The sequence below is a fragment of the Anguilla rostrata genome, chromosome 9, assembly GCF_018555375.3.
Source record: "Anguilla rostrata isolate EN2019 chromosome 9, ASM1855537v3, whole genome shotgun sequence".
Taxonomy (NCBI): domain Eukaryota; kingdom Metazoa; phylum Chordata; class Actinopteri; order Anguilliformes; family Anguillidae; genus Anguilla; species Anguilla rostrata.
The window spans coordinates 37,298,387-37,322,098 of record NC_057941.1 but is presented as its reverse complement, the minus strand read 5'-3'; the positions used below and the strand labels follow the sequence as shown (position 1 = coordinate 37,322,098).

At 41.6% G+C, this 23,712-nt stretch overlaps 1 protein-coding gene across 5 annotated transcripts in view; it reads left to right on the top strand.

Annotated features, from left to right (window-relative positions):
• The window catches only part of rtn2b (reticulon 2b), a 138,454-nt gene that overhangs the window by 35,461 nt on the left and 79,281 nt on the right, over positions 1 to 23,712 (top strand). For all 5 annotated transcript variants that reach the window (XM_064352051.1, XM_064352052.1, XM_064352050.1 and 2 more), the window contains exon 4: positions 13,383 to 13,452. In XM_064352051.1, the coding sequence (XP_064208121.1) occupies positions 13,383 to 13,452 (70 nt within the window). The remainder of the gene's footprint in view (positions 1 to 13,382; positions 13,453 to 23,712) is intronic.

Sequence of the window (23,712 nt, the reverse complement as noted above, 5' to 3'; positions counted from 1 at the left end):
CGTCTTGTGGTCTCAAGTGTGCACAGAGGACAAACTCCTATACGCAGACTCAGAGCATATGCGCTCTGATTAAGTAATTCCCTAGGTCTGTCGAGTGGCGAGTAAGTTTGACATGGCTATTCCCACTAAGACCACCGGTATTCCCACTAGACTTATGATCCTGAAGTGGCAAGCATTTGAGTGCTCAGGAGCTTTCTTCCAAACTGCTCTGTATTTCTACGAGCTAAACCTAACCATTTGCGGGACCCTCTTTTAGAAATTTACACCCACTCTACTTATCTCTTGGTCCAGAATCTGATCAATGCAACCAATTATGTGACCGCAAGAAAACTCTTAGGCTACCTAATTGATAGCTCTTTCCACAATTTTGAGCCTATGGTTAGTGAACTCCCTAATTCCTTGATACTGGAAGACTGCAATGAGGTATACTTCACCCGTCCTTTGAAAATGATATTAGTCGTCCCCAATAAAGTGTTCCCTAGTGACACCATTTGTTGAAATGACCAAAATCAAGAATTTGGACGATGAAATCTTATCTGTGTTCAGTGGAAAGAGGCAGAGACAGAATCAGTGTTGTCATTCCCCAGTTCCAACTTATTCCAGAAAACAGTATATCAGCTAGGTCTATCAGCCTTGTCTTAGCCATGCTCAGAATTTCTCAAGAATAATATTTTTCAAGAAATGACGAAAATCATCCATAAAATTTCACCAGGTGCAGTGTCTTTTACTTCTACCACAGACTGAATGCATAGTGCAGCTATAATGAGACAAAACTTTCAGTTATGCTGAGCTATAAAACGCTATTCCAAAAGTAAAATTAGACATAGTACATTGTTAGAACGCTTATTCTTTCACCTATTGGATCAATTAATTGTCAGTCAAGCCAGATTATACTACATTTTGGACGACAACATCGTAAACAACGTGTGGTATTACACACAGCTATTTTGAAAGATACCCAGGCGTCACAAATTCCACTACAGATGTTTCAAAATACCGCTGCCTGACTCATCTTCAACCTTCCCAAATTCTCCCACATTACTCCACTCCTTACACTGCAGCCAACAGCATGGCCCCTATCTACTTGCAGGACATAATTTGATTATATAGGCCTGCTCGACCACTCCGCTCTGCAGCAGCAGGGCGCCTTGCACCCCCTCCCACCCAAGTTACAGGATCACGGAGCTTCTTTACTCTAGCTCTCCAGTGGTGGAATGAACTCCCTGTTCAATATTCAATTTTTCAAATTTATCAGTCGTGTACATTCCATAAATGTCTACCTGGGCCATGCTTCACGCATGTGACAAAGCTACTACAATCGCGATTTTGGGATAAACACTGCAAAATTTTCAGTTTCACAAAGCGAAATAAGAGTCTTAAGGTTTATTTACTGGATAACATAAAACACACGATGAAATCACACACACAGAATTTAACAAAATTAACCATCTTTGTAAGATTGGCATTTAGAAAGGAACATGTTTTTAGCATTTAAGACAGTGGTTCTCAGAATCGGTCCTGGGGGCTCCTTGCGTATATTGGCTTTTCTCCATTGGTTTTGATGATCTACAAGAAAAAAAAAATAGCCTAATAACAATTAGAAATTCAATGTAGGCCTACATTATTTTTGTCTTCATGCACCAGGTGGAAAACTTGCTATACAAAGTGCGTTGTCATATTTACACGCCTGCAGATCAGTTATTAAAATACTTGGTAGATTTGTTAATCACCGCTGACAGTGTTAATTTTTATTTGGTAAAAAGTGACTTGCGAACGATTGGTCAGCTAGCGTCACCCAGCAAGTGAACACCACAAACAGTGATGGAGTAGTAGCAGTTACTGGCTCATTAACTGACAGTGGCAAAAACCTATGACGATAACTTGCTCGGTTAACAGCAGGTCTACCAGACAGTTATATGAAAATTAGCCTAGTCAAATCAGCAGTAGCCTACACATCTCTGATTGATTGACCATCAGGGTAGTCGATGTTCTTCCCCTGTGGTTCATATTGCTAATGCGTGAGCTAACCACGGATAGCCTACCTAGCTCACTGGCAAGCTGATATGCTAGCTAAGCATATTCGTTTTGCTGAGAAACATAAATTGAAGATAACTGAACATAATTGTATTATTAATGTCATACATATAATGTGATTACATGACACAGTACAGTCACAGATGGAAATTAAATTTGATAATATATTTTAAAACATAACGGCAGACAGTCAGCTCGCATCAAGTTCATTCTGCAATCGTTCGTTCAGGTTGATGGGTTTTTCCGCGCCGGACTGTCAATCACATTGTAAAAATCACAGAACCGCTTAACTCTATGGTTTTGGCTCCAAATCAACAACATGGCCGCGCCCGCCATTGAGCTTCAAAACGTGTTTTAGAGACCCACGGAGAGTCAATGGGTGAAGTCACAGTAGCTTTGTCCATATATTTTTACAGTCTCTGGTTCTAACCAGTCCCACTACTATTGATGTCCCCGGGGTCCTAGTGCCAGTCTAACTAGTTCCTCATGCTTTTGCTCTGTTGCTCACGTGGAGCCAGGACCCCCTACTAACCCTACTCACCCTATAACCATTGTCCCTCCTGTCAGAATTAACCGTAGCAGACCAAAAAAACATACTCTGCCCCCTACTGGCAGAAAATGAATAGAAATAATTTAATCTATGTCCCCCCAAACTCTCTCCCTTCCGCCCTCCGAAGCACAGCTATAAAAATTAGACTTTTAAATGTAAGGACGTTAAACAACAAATCCTTTTTATGCAATGATTTTATTACATCTAATGATATTGATATTTTTTGTATCACTGAAACTTGGTTAAAAGCAGAGGAATACAGCGCATTGAATGAAGCGACTCCTCCAGCTTTTTCTTGTGCTCAGAAACCTTGGCTGTCTGGCCGAGGTGGGGGGGTCGCTGTCATCTACAGACGATTATGTCTATAAGCTCGTATCCTGTGGGGAATTTTCCTCCTTTGATAACTTAACATTTTGTGTTAACAAGCATAAATCTATTTTATTCCTTTTAATTTACCGCCCTCCTAAACCTAAATAGCATATTTGTCTCTGAATTCTCAGACCTGCTCTTTTTGCTTCTGAGTAACTATGACTGGATCTGTATTATTGGTGATTTTAATATTCATGTATGCTGTCCTAGTGATGCACTTGCGGGAGAAATTCTCAACCTTTTAGAGTCTTTTAATTTTATTTTACACCCCACAGGGCCAACACAACACACATATTCTCGATCTTGTTCTTTCTCATGGTCTGAAGAATGATAGTATGGAACTTATTAATATCTGTATCTGATCATCTTAGCATTGTGTTTAAATTATATTCCTCTCCGCCCCCTAAAGTTACATTGGCCCCATTCGCTCTCGCATCATAAACTCAACAACAGCTAGCAAATTTTTGGATGCATTTTCGTCCCCCTCCTCCGAGCTGCCTCTCTTCTCTGACACTGACCTACTGGTGAACTCCTTTAACGACCTCTGCCTGGCAACATTGGATTCAGTTGCCCCAATCAGAATTAGAACCAAAACAATTTCAACGACCACATCCGCTCCCTAAAGAGAGAGGTACGCAAAACAGAACGTAAATGGAAGGCCTGCAAACTCCACGTTTATTTTGAGTATATGAAGGATTTAATGAAGAAATACAATGCCGCAGTTAACCTCTTAGCGCACAAGCCAAATCTTGCTAATCCTTGCCCATTTAGGGGGTACCCTATTTAAAGCTTTATAACTCCAGATGTGAACACCACAGCGACTTGAAAAATGGCTTAAACGAAGCAAGACATTGGTACAATTTATAATACTAACGCAGATTAGTTGATATTAATCATACCCATGCCACATACATGTGCAATATGTCAAATCGACCGGCTTGATCGGGAATGGTGTGCTATTACTTTGTGGAAAGTTTCGGTGCATGGATTTTGAGAAATTCCACTTTTTTTGGGAAATTTTTCCAATAGAGAATGAATGGCGGAATATTCACCCTTGTGATGTCACAATGCTGTCTTCTCACCCTTGTGATGTCACAATGCTCTGTCTTCTAGCAGCAGTACTCTGGTCTCTCTCTAGATTTGAACATTCTGCCATTCATCTCTATGGGGAAAAATTGCTCACAAATTGTGCAATGCCTCATTGGATTTGGTAGAGAGTCCTTTGTCCATTGGTGTAGATCAGCCTCGCCCCCTTCCTGATTGCCCAATGTTTGATATTTCATAACTTTTCAACTGTTTGTCATAGGGAACTATGGGTCGCGTCATTGGACTCAGTAAAGACCTAGCAACCGCCTAGAACTCCATGGCAACTGCCTAGAACTCCATAGCAACCACCTAACAACACCCTAGCAACCAGCTATAACTCCATAGCAACCACCTAGCAACACCCTAGCAACCACCTGGAACACCATAGCAACCACCTAGCAACACCCAAGCAACCACCTGGAACTCCATAGCAACCACCTAGCAACACCCTAGCAACCAGCTATAACTCCATAGCAACCACCTAGCAACACCCTAGCAACCAGCTATAACTCCATAGCAACCACCTAGCAACACCATAGCAACCACGTAGAACTCCATTGCAACCACCTAGCAACACCCTAGCAACCACCTGGAACACCATAGCAACCACCTATCAACACCCTAGCAACCGAATATAACGCCATAGCAAATGCCTAGCAACCACCTAGCAACACCATAGCAACCACCTAGAACTCCATAGCATCCACCTAACAACACCCTAGCAACCACCTAGCAAAACCCTAGCAACCAGCTATAACTCCATAGCAACCACCTAGCAACACCCTAGCAACCACCTGGAACACCATAGCAACCACCTAGCAACACCCAAGCAACCACCTAGAATGCCTTAGCAACCGCCCTGAACTCCATAGCAACCATCTAGCAACACCCTAACAACTGCCTAGAATTCCATAGCAACCACCTAACAACACACTAGCAACCACTTAGAGCACCCTAACAACTGCTTAGAACGCCTTAGCAACCACCTAGCAACACCATAGGAACCACCTATAACTCCATAGCAACCAGCTAGCAACACCCTAGCAACCACCGGGAACACCATAGCAAATGCCTAACAACACCCTAGCAACCGGCTATAACTCCATAGCAAATGCCTAGCAACACCCTAGCAACCGGCTATAACTCCATAGCAACCACCTAGCAACACCATAGTAACCACCTAGAACTCCATAGCATCCACCTAGAATACCCTAGCAACACCCTAGCAACCGCCTCTAACTCCATAGCAACGACCTAGCAACACCCTAGCAACCACCTAGAACACCCTAGCAACCGCCTATAACTCCATAGCAACCACCTAGCAACATCCTAGCAACCACTTAGCAACACCCTAGCAACCACCTAACAATGCCCTAGCAACCACCTGGAACTCCATAGCAATCACCTAACAACACACTAGCAACCACCTGTAACTCCATAGCAACCACCTAGAACACCCTAGCAACCGCCTTAGAATTTCACAGCAACCGCCTAGAACTCCATAGAACCACCTAGCAACACCCTAGCAACCGCCTCAAACTCCATAGCAACCACCTAGCAACACCCTAGACACCACCTAAAACACCATAGTCACCACCAGAACATCATAGCAACTACCTACCACTGTTCACTCTGTTCAGCAGAAAGTCGACTTTGCATTGGCGGCAACCACACTTCACAATTTCTGCAGGAATTGTCTAGTTAGTGTGGTTGCCTTAGGCAATCACACTACTATTATCTCACATATTATTATTTTTCTTTCTTTCCACCCATTTTTTGGACCGCTACTCCTCCCAGAGTTTTCGCACCACATACACGTGCAATATGTCAAATCGAGCGGCTTCATCGGGAATGTTGTGCTATTACTTTGTGGAAAGATTGGTTGCACGGTTTTTGAAAAATTTGAATTTTTGTAGGCAATTTTTCCCCATTCTGCCATTCATCTCTATGCGGAAAAATTGCCCACAAACTGTAAATGGTAAATGGTAAATGGACTGCATTTATATAGCGCTTTTATCCAAAGCGCTTTACAATTGATGCCTCTCATTCGCCAGAGCAGTTAGGGGTTAGGGGTTAGGGGTTAGGTGTCTTGCTCAAGGACACTTCGACACACCCAGGGCGGAGTTTGAACCGGCAACCCTCCGACTGCCAGACAATCGGTCTTACCTCCTGAGCTATGTCGCCCCTGTACAATGCCTCATTGGACATAGTAGAGAGTCCTTTGTCCATTGGTGTAGATTAGCCTTGCCCCCCTTCCTGATTGGCCGATGTTTGATATTTCATAACTTTTGAACCGTTTGTCATAGAGAACTATGGGTTGCGTCATTGGACTCAGTAAAGACCTAGCAACCACCTAGCAACACCCTAGCAACCGCCTAGAACTCCATAGCAACCACCTAGCAACACCATAGCAACCGCCTAGAACTCCATAGCAACCACCTAGCAACACCCTAGCAACCACCTAGAACTCCATAGCAACCACCTAGCAACACCCTAGCAACCGCCTAGAACTCCATAGCAACCACCTAGCAACACCATAGCAACCACCTAGAACTCCACAGCAACCACCTAGCAACATCCTAGCAACCACCTAGCAACACCCTAGCAACTACCTGGAACACAATAGCAACCACCTAGCAACACCCTAGCAACCACTTGGAACACCATAACAACTGCCTAGCAACACCCTAGCAACCACTTGGAACACCTTAGCAACCACCTAGCAACACCCTAGCAACCACCTAGAACTCCATAGCAACCACCTAGCAACACCCTAGCAACCACCTAGCAACACCCTAGCAACCACCTAGAACTCCATAGCAACCACCTAGCAACACCCTAGCAACGGCCTAGAACTCCATAGCAACCACCTAGCAACACCCTAGCAACCACCTAGCAACACCATAGCAACCGCCTAGAACTCCATAGCAACCACCTAGCAACACCCTAGCAACCACCTGGAACACCATAGCAACCACCTAGCAACACCCTAGCAACCACTTGGAACACCATAACAACTGCCTAGCAACACCCTAGCAACCACTTGGAACACCATAACAACTGCCTAGCAACACCCTAGCAACCGCCTATAACTTCATAGCAACCACCTAGAATACCCTAGCAACCCCCAAGCAACCACCTGGAACTCCATAGCAACCACCCAACAACACACTAGCAACCATTTGGAACACCATAACAACTGCCTAGCAACACCCTAGCAACCACTTGGAACACCATAACAACTGCCTAGCAACACCCTAGCAACCGCCTATAACTTCATAGCAACCACCTAGAATACCCTAGCAACCCCCAAGCAACCACCTGGAACTCCATAGCAACCACCCAACAACACATTAGCAACCACCTGGAACACCATAGCAAATGCCTAGCAACACCCTAGCAACCAGATATAACTCCAAAACAACCACCTAGCAACACCATAGCAACCACCAAGAACTCCATAGCAACCACCTAGCAACACCCTAGCAACCACCTGGAACACCATAGCAACCACCTAGCAACACCCTAGCAACCACCTGTAACACCATAACAACCTTCTAGCAACACTATAGCAACAACCTAGCAACATGCTAGCAACCACCTAGCAACACCCTAGCAACCACCTATAACTCCATAGCAACCACCTAGCAACATCCTTGCAGCCACCTAGAATACCTTAGCAACACCCTAGCAACTGCCTATAACTCCATAGCAAATGCCTAGCAACACCCTAGCAACCGGCTATAACTCCATAGCAACCACGTAGCAACACCCTAGCAACCACCTGGAACACCATAACAACTGCCTAGCAACACCCTAGCAACCGCCTAGAACACCATAGCAACCACCTAGCAACACCATAGCAACCGCCTAGAATTCCATAGCAACCACCTAGCAACACCATAGCATCTGCCTAGAACTCAATAGCAACCACCTAGCAACACCCTAGCAACCACCTGGAACACCATAGCAACCACCTAGCAACACCCTTGCAACCACTTGGAACACCATAACAACTGCCTAGCAACACCCTAGCAACCACCTATAACTCCATAGCAACAACCTAGCAACATCCTAGCAACCACTTAGAATACCCTAGCAACCCCCTAGCAACCATCTGGAACTCCATAGCAACCACCTAACAACACACTAGCAACCACCTGGAACACCATAGCAAATGCCTAGCAACACCCTAGCAACCAGCTATAACTCCATAGCAAATGCCTAGCAACACCCTAGCAACTGCCTATAACTCCATAGCAACCACCTAGCAACATCCTAGCAGTCACCTAGAATACCCTTGCAACACCCTAGCAACTGCCTATAACTCCATAGCAAATGCCTAGCAACACCCTAGCAACCGGCTATAACTCCATATTAACCACCTAGCAACATCCTAGCAACCACTTAGCATACCCTAGCAACCACCTAGCAATGCCCTAGCAACCACCTGGAGCTCAATAGCAACCACCTGAAACTCCATAGCAACCACCTGGAACACCATAACAACTGCCTAGCTACACCCTAGCAACCGCCTAGAACTCCATAGCAACCACCTAGCAACATCCTAGCAACCACTTAGCATACCCTAGCAACCACCTAGCAATGCCCTAGCAACCACCTGGAGCTCAATAGCAACCACCTGAAACTCCATAGCAACCACCTAGCACCACCCTAGCGACCGCCTAGAATTCCATGAAACCACTTAGAACTCCATAGAACCACCTAGCAACACCCTAGCAACTGCCTCAGACATCATAGCAACTACCTACCACTGTTCACTCCGTTCAGCACAAAGTCGACTTTGCGTTGGCGGCAACCACACTTCACAATTTCTGCAGGAATTGTCTAGTTATTATTATTATTATTCCACCCATTTTTTGGACCGCTACTCCTCCCAGAGTTTTCGCACCACATACATGTGCCATATGTCAAATTGACCGGCTTCTTTGGGAATCGTGTGCTATTACTTTGTGGAAAGTTTCGCTGCACTGACTTTTTTTGGCCAATTTTTCCCATTGACAATGAATGGGCACTGTGACGTCATACATATGTGAGTTATGAAGTTACAGCATTGGTCGGCTTAGCACACGTGATGCAGTAAGTTTTAACTGGCTTCATCTACGGGAAATTTAGAATCCAGATGCTGTGCATATCTCCATTTTCATCGTAATTACAGAAAACAAACATTCGTAAACTTCAAATGATTTATACCACAATGTAGATAAAACCTTGACGAAGACGTACATGCATGGATTGTGTTGTTCAAACGAGGTTTCCTGGCGACTTAGCCACCAGAGTGGATATAGCTGAATGCGGAAGTGAACGAGATAAAAACGGTATTCCAAATGCAAAATTACAAATGAAAACGCTGTCAGCTAGGTATATGAACAAACACATGGCTTAGGCATACCCATAAGTCCTCAATAATAATAGTATTTCACAAGATATTACACAAAATCGTTGACAACGTTTCGTCAGGTGCAGCGTCTATGCTAGTGCTAACAAAGAGTGCATGCATTGAACGCGACGATGAAAAAACTTTCGGTTGACCTATAAAACGATATTCCAAAATTAGACGTGTTATACATGGTTAGAAAGCTTATGCTCTCACCTACTGAATAAATTAATTCTCAATCAAGCCAGACTGTACTATAAAGGGCAACAGTGCCGTCAACAAAACGTGTGCAGCAGCTTCTGGTCCGGTCTTACTCCAGAAACAGACGTCAGCTTGTAATACCACACATGTTGCTTTGGGTGTTCTCGAACTTTGTAGTACAAACTGGCTTGATCTACACTTCATCGATCCAACAGGTGATAGAATAAGCTTTCTAACTATGTATAATATGTCACATTTTACTTTTGTAATGCCGTTCCATATCCCATCGTATTCGAAAGGTTCGTCTCATTATAGATGCATTGCGCATTCTTTGTAGCAGTGATAGCAACATTTTCTCACCCCAACGCTACAGTACACTTCTCCGCTTGTCTGTTGATGTACCCCTCGTTACAACAGAAGCTAGTACTACTGGCTACCAGCCGATACTTATTCACAGAAGCTGTATTTAAAATGAATAGAATAAGCTTTCTAATTATATATAATATGTCAAATTTTTCTTTTGTAGTACCGTTTTATTTCCCTGCGTATTGGAAGTGGTCTCATTATAGCTGCATTACGCCTTCAGTCTGTGATAGCATTGAAAGCAATGCTTTCTCACCCCAACGCGTTTCCTACAGTACACATCTCCGCTTGCCTGTTGATGCACCCCTCGTTACAACAAAGGCTAGTAGTGCTGCCTAACGATACTTATTCACAGAAGCTGTATTTAAATGAGTTAAAATGCAACTATTTTAACACCTATTTCTCGCATCGTTTTCGATATTGGAAATTCGGCACAAACATTTTTTACTGAAAAAATTTCAAAAATCAGATCCCAGACTGATAACAGCCGGCCTCACAATCTACCTACCCCAGAGCCTCTAACTCAATAATATGGTTAAGCACATGAAGTCATCTACTTGCCCCTTGGATGTGGTCCCTACCAGACTACTGAAGGAGATTATGCCTGCTGTTGTTCCTTTCATTTTATCTATTGTAAATAACTCTCTGACCTCTGGCTTTGTCCCCGCCTATTTTAAAACTGCTTTAGTCAAACCTCTCCTTAAAAAATCTCAAAACTTCAATTTTTATCAAAGATCCTAGGAAAAAGCTGTGTTCAAACAATTAGTAGCGCATTTGAGTGACGACAACCTATTTGAAATATTACAATCTGGCTTTCGATCCCTCCACAGTACTGAGACTGCGCTGCTCAAAGTCTGTAATGACCTGCTGTTGGCTGAAGACACTGGTGAATGCGCCATCTTAGTTCTGTTGGACCTCAGTGCAGCCTTTGACACAGTCTATCATAACTTGCTCATTGACAGACTGGAAAAGTGGGCAGTTATAAATGATGTGGCCTTAAGCTGGTTCAGGTCCTATCCATCTAATAGATGCTTCTCTGTGACTGTGGCTGGCTCAGTTTCTCCCCCCATGGACATATTTGATGGTGTTCCACAGGGTTCAGTCCTGGGTCCCATTTTATTCTCTATTTATATGCTCCCTCTTGGTGTCATCATCCGCAAATATAACGTCCAGTTTCACTGTAACGCCGATGACACACAGCTCTATATTCCAATCAGACCCGGTGACCAGTCTAATATTGCAACCCTTCACAAGTGCCTTGCTGAAATAAAATATTGGATGTCAGACAACTTTCTCCAGCTAAACCATACAAAAACTGATGTCATTGTACTTGGTTCCCCCGCAAACAGAAATCAAATCTTGGTAAACCTAGGAGAACTAGCAATCTATCCTAAATCCTCAGCCAGAAATATTGGTGTAATTTTTGATCAGGACTTGTGTTTCAAACCCCATGTAAAAGAAATAGTTCAGTCATGTTTTTATCATTTGAGAAATATAGCCAAGGTTAGGTCCTTCATCTCTGCCCCATATCTGGAGAAACTCATCCATGCTTTTATTTTCTCCCACCTCGACTATTGTAACTCCCTGTATACCAGTCTTAGTCAGAAATCAATCCACCGCCTACAGTTAGTTCAAAATGCTGCAACTCGGCTCTTAACTCAAACCAAAAATGTGATCATATTACCCCTGTCTTAGCATTCTTGCATTGGCTGCCAGTTTATCTTTATTGATTTTAAAATTCTTTTAATTACTTTTAAGGCCAGGCATGGGATGGCCCCTCCCTATATTTCTGATCTTTAATCCCCCTATGAGCCAGGACGCAGACTGAGATCCTCGGGTAAGGCGTTACTAGCCATTCCAAAGTCAAGGCTGAAAAGCAAAGGCGACAGGGCCTTTGCTGTCAGAGCCCCTAGACTTTGGAACATTCTGCCAGAAAATATCAGGCTTGCAGAGTCAGTTCCCCATTTTATTTCACGTCTTAAGACATATTTGTTATGATAAAGCGTTTATTGCGAGATTTATTTATTTATTTTTTATTTATTTATTTTATTTATTTTTAATGTTATTTTATTATTTTTATTTGTTTCTGTGTTTTGTATTGACTATTGTGAAGCACTTTGTTACCTGTATTGAAAAGTGCTATACAAATAAAGCTATTATTATTATTATTATTATTATTATTATTATACCTGGACTAACTGCCACCACTCTGAATCATTTCACTTTAAATCCCCCCTTTCATGACACTCATGTTACATGTACCCCCATTCCAGCACTTTTTGTAATTTGTACTTGTCCTAATATTGTAGCTTGTTCTTCTCCCTAGTTTGGCTTGGCATAAGTTAGGTCAGAATATTGTTCACTGCGTGAACTGAACTATGTTCTTGGCCAGTAATAGCTGTAAAAAATTAGTATTGTACCTTATTGAACCTGTGTTTTGTAGTTTTCCAATGGCCATGATATGCACTTTTGTACGTCGCTTTGAATAAAAGCGTCTGCTAAATAAATGTAATGTAATGTTTGTTTCACAAACGGATTGTCCAAGACAATATATGACCAGTCAGTCTCAAAAGGGATATCTCTACGTGTAAAACCAATGGTAAGGTTGTGTATTTATTCCATATTTTGGAGATATTGATAGTATGACATGGTATCATTTTAGAAAAAATCCTCTTGTTTAGTGTTCAGTGAGCAGCATTTTTCACAGCTGTACTTGCATACCTTTGGCTATTGTTGGCTTTATCTTGTTGCTATGACGAAATACGAATTTTTAGTGGATCGTTTTCATGTATGCCCAGATAGACACTATTGTCCAGTGTGTCATGCATGGGGGTGTAGTTACAGATGAGATTGCCAGTGCGGCAGTGGTGGCACTCAGAAATGTGTGTTCTGCATAGTTGTCCTGCATCATCTACTAATAAAGCTAGAACACTAATTTGGTTGCAGGAGCACCAAATGTCTGAATTCAGAAATCTAGGCACGCTGGCGTGCCAACCACTAGGGGCACTGCACGAAGTGGTTAAAAATTTTGTCACTAGTATATTTTTGTTCCCCATCAGGAACTGTTAGGACTGTTATTTGAGCTATGGCTGGAACTGGGTCAGCATGTTCAACTGCACAAAAGGCGCTAGAAGCCACATTTTTTTTGTTTCTTTTTAATAATATAACTGTTAAAAAGGATGATTTTGATAGTGCAAAGTGTTTTTGATGATTTTTATTGTGCAGATGCCCCCACCTCCACTCAGTCTGTTTAAATGGATTATTATTAGAGACTCATGTCTAAATTAAGTTGCCATTGGGGGTTAGAATTTTAAAAGTGTCAGTCATTAATCTGCAGGAATTACTTTTGAATGTGGAAATGATTTGGTGTTGTCTTCTCAGTTTGTAGTGCTCATGTACCTGCTGACCTACGTGGGGGTCCTCTGTAATGGCCTCACCCTGCTGATCATTGGTAAGTCTTCTGGTCACCACACACTCTCGCTTGCTCAGATCACTGACTGAACACTCTGAACACTTACTGCACATACTCCATATCAGCCCCGTTCCATGCATCTCAAAAGCATTTCACTCACATCTCACTTGATTTGGTGTTTTGTTCATTTGTATGATTTGCTACTTATTGAGAGCTATGTCTCTGTGTCCAGTTAGCTCGTTGGTTGCAACAGGACCACAAGCTATATTTTTAATAGCCGCATGTTGAAAATTGAATGGACAACATCAATGACCTCAACAACAATGACCCTTTTTTAAAAATCACCAACATACTGTAATGTAAGTCTTTATTCAGTGTAGCTTCTAGCAGTTCAGCTCATTTCATTGTCATTGTTGTTTAATGGATCTTATGTCTGACCAATAGGATTCGACCGGTATGCAGTGTGTAGTGTGTGTACACGGAAGTGATTGTCAGATCTATTGCTGTTTTTGTACCCGCTGTATGGCCCCTGACGAGGTGATTACTTACCCTCACTGCAGCTAGGCAGAAGCAGCATTGTATTCCAATTTTCACCAGTAAACAACTCAACTTAATCACTGGACTCTTGTCGTGTCATTGTGAGTGCCTCCGGAGACTGTGGGTAGTTTTATTCCTCATTAATACATGGGACTGAGAATCCAGCTAGTAAGAAAGCTAACTACTGTAGCCAACGTGGGATAAGGCTAGCCACTAGCGAAGAGTAAAGACACGACAATACTTTTGAATTAATTCTGGAACAACAGCACACACACACATGCTACACAATGAAAAACATATTCAGAGCTGCTGCTGAAATGAAAGGGCAAATTGGCTTGAACCCCTTACTTAACCTACATGTAAAATATATTTTATGTGATTTAATTTAATAATTATTATTGAAAATGAGAATTATAAATTAAATCGCCAAATTCATTGATAGGGCAGTCTACAGAAAATTGGTGGAATCAACCAATAAGTCAAAACAAGCTCTATATTAGGTTTTAAGATTAAATAATTGAATTTAATACAAAGCAATCAATTAGATTAATGGATTGAAATCTTTACATTCTTTACTGAATGCAGACTCACTACTTCTAAATTGCAAAATAGTAGACATACAACAAAACATTAAACAATTGATTTAGTTATACCGAGAGAGAGAGAGAGAGAGAGAAAGAGAGACGGATAAGCCAGAGCTTGCCAAAATGTTACTCACTCCCAGTTTAAACAGCACAGGAGGAAAAGAAAACCCACTAAAAACACTCACAACCAAGGAACCACCACCAAAATAAAAAGAGATACACTCTTCTTCAAGGCTCTGAAACCAACACAACACAACTTTTTCTTGTGGCCATGTTTGCCCTGTTTGGGTGATGCCGAGTTAAGGTGTAGGAGAGAAGGGAAGGGGGGGTCAGACTCATTTATGACAAAGACTGGCCTACCTAAAGATTGCATTCAAGCTTAAAGAGGAAATGGGAAAGGGAAATGTTAGGCATGTAGCCATGCAGGGTCTCCGACCCCCGATATGGTGTCCTGTGTCTTCTGGTTTTTCTCATCTGAGGAGTTGAGAAGGTAAGGCCCTGCCAAGATTAGGGTCAGTGGATTTTAAATGGCCCCAATCAAATTTTCTTTGATGCTTGTGATGTGGAGGCCAGGCCACATTCTTAGAAACAATATAATATTGTATCAAATTCATAGTTTCCCTCTCTAAGGCCATAATCTATGTACTACATATCTCACAGTGGTTACTAGTGTATTTAATTATTAGTGTTTCAGAATCCCATGTGCCAAACCGACTTAGCGTATTTCTCAGGTGTATTTGCCAGGTGTGAAGATGTCAGGGTCATAAGTGACCAGTAGCCACTCTGTCCCAAAAATCCATCAATCTATCATTGTATATACCCGCTTATTCCTGGTCAGGGTTGCGGGGGGGGGGGGGGGCGGGGGGGGGGGGCTGCTGCTGTAGCGATCCCAGCATGCATTGGGTGAGAGGCAGAAACAGGTCACCAGTCTATCACAGGGCACACAAACCATTCGCTCACACACTCATACCTATAGACAAAATTAGCCTACCTGCATTAAGGCTGTCAAAAGTGCCATGAAATTGAGTTTGAATATTAGCTTTTGTAATTAGTTCGAGTTCCAATATATTTGAATATCATATGCCTATAATTCACAAAAATAAGCTGCTTATTGTCGGGCACAATATGCACGTGACGCTCCCTCTAAACTGGCCTACGTGTTATTTTCCACAAGTGGGCAGTAGAAAAGAGGACATTGGTGAACTTTAATACTAGGTTACTACATCTGGGGCCTCATTTATAAAACGTATTTTAGATCAACTGTGTGGCGCGTGTGTAGAAAATCACGTCAAAGTAGTGATTTATATAATTTCAACATGACTCAATTTGACCGTGGAAACGGTCGTGGCTCTACGTCAGGTCTTCACTTGACGCTTCACTTGAAGTTCATTTTATAAATGAGCCCCATTCAGTTTCTATAGCCTAATATGCAAATGAATAAAGCACTTTCTCGTGGATGTAATTTGCCACAAATCGGCATTTATTAATCATAGGGAAATGATAAAATGATTTAAATGATAGGAAATCACAGAAAATCATAAAAGACTACAGCCACCCAGGTTATGGTCTATTCCCGCTGCAGCTGTCTGGTAGACGCTACCGGAGCATCCGGGCACGGACGACCAGACTCACAAACAGTTTTTTCCCCCAGGCCATTAGGCTTCTCAACCAGCAACATTAATCTCAGGGTTAATATCATTAATCTCAACATTGATCACATGACCTCCTATGTGTGCTCCTTCACTTCCTATGTACATTCAATGTACATTATCACAATCTTATGCACATATTCATCAGCACTCCTGCACTTTATATGTTTAATATTTAAATATTTAATACTCCTATTCTCATTATCCATATCCCCCATCTGTACAGGCTGGTACTGCTGCTAATGTTTAATATTATGTATATTTTTGATATTTTTTGATATTTTTGCTGTTTTGCTTCTACGTAGTTGCTGCCTGCCATGTCATAAGAATTTCTTTGCTCAGAATGACCTTGTGTTATACTGTGCACTTGACAAATAAAAACACTTAGACTTTGACTTTGAATTGAAATCCCTGTTTATTTCTTAACACAAAAACTATTAGAACGGCTAATACCTGTAGTCTAAAACAACATAAAGTACTTACTCTGTTTAGTTTGTTTAACTTCTTTCATCATCCAATTTTATCAAAATCTTGAGAAAAGAAAGGAAACATAGCCTGCCATGGGAACATTATTTAGCCTAAATTGTTAGCTAACCAGATCTGTTGAACAAAGTGAAAAAAGAGACTGGCTCGCGAGGCTAGCTGACCAGTAACGTTAGGTGTCCATGGAGCTGAAAGTATCACCAGAGGTTATTGGCAAGGAAAACCAGACGATCCACTTGCTCTGGGTCCAGGGCAGAACATTTTTTGTTGACAGAGGAAGTAACGTTAGCACAGGAATTTAACTTTGCATGCATGAACATGATTCGCCGCATGAAACTAAAGCCTGCATGTTAAATACGCGGGATCCAAAACTAATATACGAATGCTCAAAATTAGGTTCGAACTTTAAAAAAAGAAAGATTTTTGAATAGTTTTCAAACTTCGAATATTTTTTGACAGCCCTAACCTGCATGTCTTTGGACTGTGGGAGGAAACCAGAGTACCTGGAGAAAACCCATGCAGACATGGGGAGAACATGCAAACTCTACACAGAAAGGCCCAGGCCGGGATTCAAACCCAGGACCTTGTTGCGATAATACCCACTGCACCACCGTGCACAATTTCACTGCTAAATAGGGATTAGGGACTGATCATTACTTTTTATTGTTTTCGGGTATGGAAGTATGTTCGCTAATTTACCAAATGTAAAACAACCACAAATTATGACCAGTGGCTCAATTTAATTGGGCAAGCTGTGATTAATGTTGCCCAGGTATGAAATATTAAAGCAACTTTTAATTAAATGATTATGTAGTGGGATGGGCTATTAAATAGATCTCAGTAAATGCTGTGGGCTTAATTTGAGCACCAATCACCTGTAGTTGTGACAGTTCAGTTGCAGTTTTTAATATCTTGCAAAGTTTCAAATCCATACCCACTTCATGTGATAATTCATAATAATCTACTACGATGCAAAACTGTTTCAGTATGCACCGGTCCAGTTCTATCCAAATTTATTCGTATTTTTACACCCAGACAGTTTACAGTGGAACTGTGCAAAAACCAGGCCTGCACCCCCAAAAACTGCACCGGCCAGTTTTAGTCATGGCCTTACTCTTTTAACCAAAATGCATTTTATTTTTTTCACATTTTAGTCATGCCTTCTTAATTCATTTTAGTCCAAACAGAAATGACAAAAAATAATTTCAACTAGACAATTCCTGCAGAAATTGTGAAGTGTGGTTTCCGCCAATGCAAAGTCGACTTTCTGCTGAACAGAGTGAACAGTGGTAGGTAGTTGCTATGATGTTTGAGGCAGTTGCTAGGGTGTTGCTAGGTGGTTATATGGAGTTCTAGGTGGTTTCATGGAATTCTAGGCGGTTGCTAGGGTGGTGCTAGGCGGTTGCTATGGAGTTTCAGGTGGTTGTTACGGTATTCTAAGTGGTTGCTAGGATGTTGCTAGGTGGTTGCTATGGAGTTATAGGCGGTTGCTAGGGTGTTGATAGGCAGTTGTTATGGTGTTCCAGGTGGTTGCTAGGGTGTTGCTAGGTGGTTGAAAGGGTATTCTAGGTGGTTGCTAGGGTGTTGCTAGGTGGATGCTATGGAGTTCTAGATGGTTACTATGGTGTTGCTAGGTGGTTGCTATGGAGTTATAGCCGGTTGCTATGGTGTTGCTAGGCATTTGCTATGGAGTTGCTAGGGTATTCTAGGTGGTTGCTAAGATGTTGCTAGGTGGTTGCTATGGAGTTATAGGCGGTTGCTAGGGTGTTGCTAGGCAGTTGTTATGGTGTTCCAGGTGGTTGCTAGACTGTTGCTAGGTGGTTGCTATGGTGTTCCAGGTGGTTGCTAGGGTGTTGTTAGGTGGTTGCTATGGTGTTCCAGGTGGTCGCTAGGGTATTGCTAGGTGGATGCTATGTAGTTCTACGTGGTTACTATGGTGTTGCTAGGTGGTTGCTATGGAGTTATAGCCGGTTGCTAGGGTGTTCCTAGGCATTTGCTATGGAGTTGTAGGCGGTTGCTAGGGTGTTGCTAGGGTATTCTAGGTGGTTGCTAGGATGTTGCTAGGTGGCTGCTATGGAGTTATAGGCGGTTGCTAGGGTGTTGCTAAGCAGTTGTTATGGTGTTCCAGGTTGTTGCTAGGGTGTTGCTAGGTGGTTGCTATGGAGTTCTATGTGGTTGCTATGGTGTTGCTAGGTGGTTGCTATGGAGTTATAGCCGGTTGCTAGGGTGTTGCTAGGCATTTGCTATGGAGTTATAGGCGGTTGCTAGGGTGTTGCTAGGGTATTCTGGGTGGTTGCTAGGATGTTGCTAGTGGTTTCTATGGAGTTATAGGCGGTTGCTAGGGTGTTGCTAGGCAGTTGTTATGGTGTTCCAGGTTGTTGCTAGGGTGTTGCTAGGTGGTTGCTATGGTGTTCCAGGTGGTTGCTAGGGTGTTGCTAGGTGGTTGCTATGGTGTTCTAGGTGGTTGCTATGGTGTTGCTAGGTGGTTGCTATGGAGTTATAGCCGGTTGCTAGGGTGTTGCTAGGCATTTGCTATGGTGTTCCAGGTGGTTGCTAGTGTGTTGTTAGGCGGTTGCTATGGAGTTCTAGACGGTTGCTAGGGTGTTCTAGGTGGTTGCTAGGGGGTTGCTATGGAGTTCTAGGCGGTTGACTCTTTACTGAGTCCAATGTCGCGACCCATAGTTCTCTATGACAAACGGTTCAAAAGTTATGAAATATCAAACATCGGCCAATCAGGAAGGGGGGCGAGGCTGATCTACACCAATGGACAAAGGACTCTCTACCATGTCCAATGAGGCAATTTGTGTGCAATTTTTCCCCATAGAGATGAATGGCAGAATGTTCAAACCTAGAGAGAGACAAGAGTACTGCTGCTAGAAGACAGAGCATTGTGACATCACAAAGGTGAACAGACAGAGCATTGTGACATCACAAGGCTGAACATTCTGCCATTCATTCCCTATGGGGAAAAATTGCCCACAAAAATTCAAATTTTTCAAAAACCGTGCAACTAATCTTTCCACAAAGTAATAGCACAACATTCCCGATGAAGCCGCTCGATTTGACATATTGCACGTGTATGTGGTGCGAAAACTCTGGGAGGAGTAGCGGTCCAAAAAATGGGTGGAAAGAAAGAAAAATAATAATATGTCAGATAACAGTAGTGTGATTGCCTAAGGCAACCACACTAATTACAGTCAACAAAAGAACCAAGTATTTTAGTCACATTTTAATTCAAATAAATTCTATTTTATTTGTATCGCACATTTTTCAGAGAACTGTCACAAATACACTTTACAGAGTAGCAAGGCAACAGCGCAAAAAGAGCAAACGGAGCAAACCCCAGGCCTGAACCCCCAAATAGCAAGTTCATAACTTAAATAAATGTAAATACTTTGTAACATACTCAGAGTGTTTGCGACAACACATCAGTTGTGACAGTGCGTCCCTTTGTCATGAGTGAACACTGGTGTATCTAATCTAGGAGCCAAAAGTGAGATTTAGACTCAGAGACTTCTTGGTAAGATTAAAATTAGTTGAATCAAAAATATTAAATTATCATCTGTCATGTCTTAAATTGTCTTAAAGTCTTAAATTGTCATCAATTCATCAGTCATTAAATTTAATCAAAGGCTGTCATAAAAGTTGTACTTCATAAAAGTGTGTCAAAAGAAACACCAGACTGCTATATTGTAAATTCAGACAAGCAGATGTGACAAAATGTCTCCAGAGAAAAGATTACATCAAAACAAGGAGTTTGGCAGTGTTTGGAAAAGTTTGTTACAGGATTGTATTGTGCTTTCCGTTATGACCCATAATTTACCTCTGTTTTAATAACCAGGTGCACACTACTGGACGCAACACTGACTTAGTATTTACCACAACCCGAAAGAAGACCCAGTTATTATACAGCAAAGCAGGGAGTTAGATCTATTTGTCCTAAAGGAGTTCTATGCATATATACAGGATTAGCACAGGTTGCAGGATCTCCCCGGGCAGGCAGATGTAACTCCCACGCAAGATGGTCTTCTGGTCTAAAAGTCCACCCTCCAGTTCCTTACAGATGATTTGAGTTTGACGGCGATTACCATTGTTTCTATCACTACAATATGCACTTTCTATAACTAAAAGTAACACGAAGGCTTCTATAAGTAACTTAACATGTTATAGAACAGGTTGTTAACAAGTTCCAGACAGTGTGGATTGTAGGCAGTAGACAACTCTGAGCTGTAGACCAAGACTAATTTAAAAAGATGCACATTATCCATATATAGTCCGGCATCTTTCTAATATCGCTGCTTCGCGGCACTCCCGGGGTGTCCTCACAACAGGCATCCTTTAGAATTGTTGCCAAGCAATGGCGTTTGTTGTCTCTCAGGCGCATTTTTGGATCCGCATTTCTGCGACAGGACCGAAAATCCCCAGAGGATACGTAGAATAATAACCTGAAATGTATTTGTTTAAATGCTGGATGTATAAAAAATACGTTTTTGGAACTTGAGGCTGCTATGAATAGCCCCCCTATGACATAGTTGGGATTGCAGAGACATGGCTTGGGGAGGAGGACGGGGATGAATATAATATAGAGGGATACAAACTCATTAGGAAGGATAGATCCAGTATGAGAAGTGGGGTGTAGCTCTCTATGTAAAATAAAATCTTAATGAACAGGAAATTACTGAAATTGACAAACTCATGCTTAGTGAGGATATTTGGATTAAGCTAATACCGGAACATGAAAAGGGCCTTACAGTAGGCATGTGTTACCATCCGCCTGCTTCTGACAGTAGTGTGAATTCAGTGCTCTTTTGAAACAAAAACCTTGAAAGGCTTGTCAGGAAGGTGACTTTAATTAGCCTGTTATTAATTGGGAATTGATGAAAGGATAAGGAAAAAGTGAGGAAGAATTATTAGATTTTATAAGTGACCTTTTTTTGGTACAGTCAGCCTACGAGAGGCAAATCAGTTCTGGATCTGGTGTTGTGTAATTATCTTGACAGAATTTGTAACAGAAATAGGTAATCGGGTTACTTAGCACAACTGATCATTCTGCAATTTAGCTTTGATATATTTTGGCAAATTAACAGGGCCTCCTCTAAGGCCAGTCATTTCTTTAATTTTAGATGAGCCAATTTTAACAAGATGTGAGCAAGGTAATATAAAACCAATATATCAGGGAAAGGGACTGTGACTGTATTGAACTACAGGCCTGTCAGTTTATCTTGCATTACACTTAACATACTGGAATCTGTCATTAAAGACAAGTTAGAATTGTTTCTTGAAAATAACAACATAACCAGCATGGTTTTTGCAAGGGAAGGTCATGCCTGACAAACCTTTTGGTTTTGTTTGATGAAGCTAACAAGTGCTTTGACTATAACAAGGCTTATGATATTATGTACTTAGATTTCCAAAATGCATTTGATAAAGTAACACATGAGAGAATTCTTAGTAAAATTAAGACAGTGGGAATTACAGGAGGTATTTGAGGAACTGGCTCGGAAGTGGCTACAGGGCAGAGCACAAAGAGTAGTAGTTAGGAGGGTCTTATCTAGCAAGGGTACTGTGGGAAGTAGAAGCCCAAAAGGATCAGTCTTCCTCATTTATATCGATGACCTTGACAGGGACATTGAAAATATATTAGTTAAATTTGCAGATGATACAAACTGGGAGGCACAGCCAATAGTTTTGAATCTACCAAAGTAATCCAAAAAGATTTAAACAAAATCCAGAATTGTTATGCAACATTGGAATATGTTCCATTTGAAAAAGACTTTGGAGTAATGGTTAATAAAAGCTTTTCAGGTTCTAGGCACTGTGCTGTAGAGGTAAAAAGGCCAACAAGATGCCAGTAGTATTGAGTATAAATCAAAGGAATTTATACTTATCTTATACAGTACAATCCTTTTGTTAGACCACACTTGGAGTATTATATGTAGTTCTGGGGACCATACTACAAGAAAGATATAGAGGCTCTGGAAAATGTTCAAAGAAGGGCTACCAAATTGATTCCTAGTTTGAAAGCTATGAGATAAAAGCTATGAGGAATAACTTAAGATGCTGAATCTCTTCAAGTATAGTAAAATGAGACTTGGGTTTGTTTGAGAATTTTAAATTCAAAGAGATTCTTTGGGTTGAGTTCTGTTTGTAGAACCAGGGGACATGAATGGAAATTAGCAAAATGTAAATTCCACACAGACATTAGGAAGCATTTTTTCACTCAGAAAGTAGTCAATGTGTGGAATAGCCTGCCAAGCCATGTAGCAGAGGTAGAAAGTCCAGAACAGGTTTTCAAAACCAGGTTTGTTACGGTGTAAGATACTATCTAGCCTGTAGGTAATCAGAGGTTTAATTTAGTAGGAAAATGGTGAGCATTGTTGTACTGAATGGCCTGTTCTCATCATCATGTTATGTTGTATTTATATTGATAATATTTATATATTTGTAATATAATAGTTCAGACATACATGCAGTTACATCAAACGTAGTCAATTCCCCATGACACACCTGCCAGCCAAGAATGGGAAAAACGTGGCAAACTTTGGATTCCCTGAGGGTCTCGGTGACATTGATTGCATGAATGTGTAACTGTGCGCCCCAGCAGAGAACGCTCTTATATACAGTGAGCGCCATAATGTTGGGGACAAAGATATATACATTATTGATTTGGCTCTCTACTCCACAATTTTAGATTTGTAATCAAACAATTCACCTGTGTTAAAAGCACATTCTCAGCTTTCTCAGCTTTTATTTTAGGGCATTTTTACACATTTGGGTTTCACCAAGTAAAAATTACAGGACTTCTTATTTGCAGTCCCCCCATTTCAGGGCGTCATAACGCTTGGGACAAATTAGTCAGATTTGTTCAATTGCTTCCTTAGTGTAGGTATGTATAAGTATCACTATCTAATTTTGATTCTAGCCTTTTGATTGCCTTTGGAGTCTGTTATTGATGTTTGTCAACATGAGGACCAGAAGTTGTGCCAATGGAAGCCATTATGAGGCTGAAAAATAGGAAATAAGAAAAAAAACAGTCGGAGACAAAG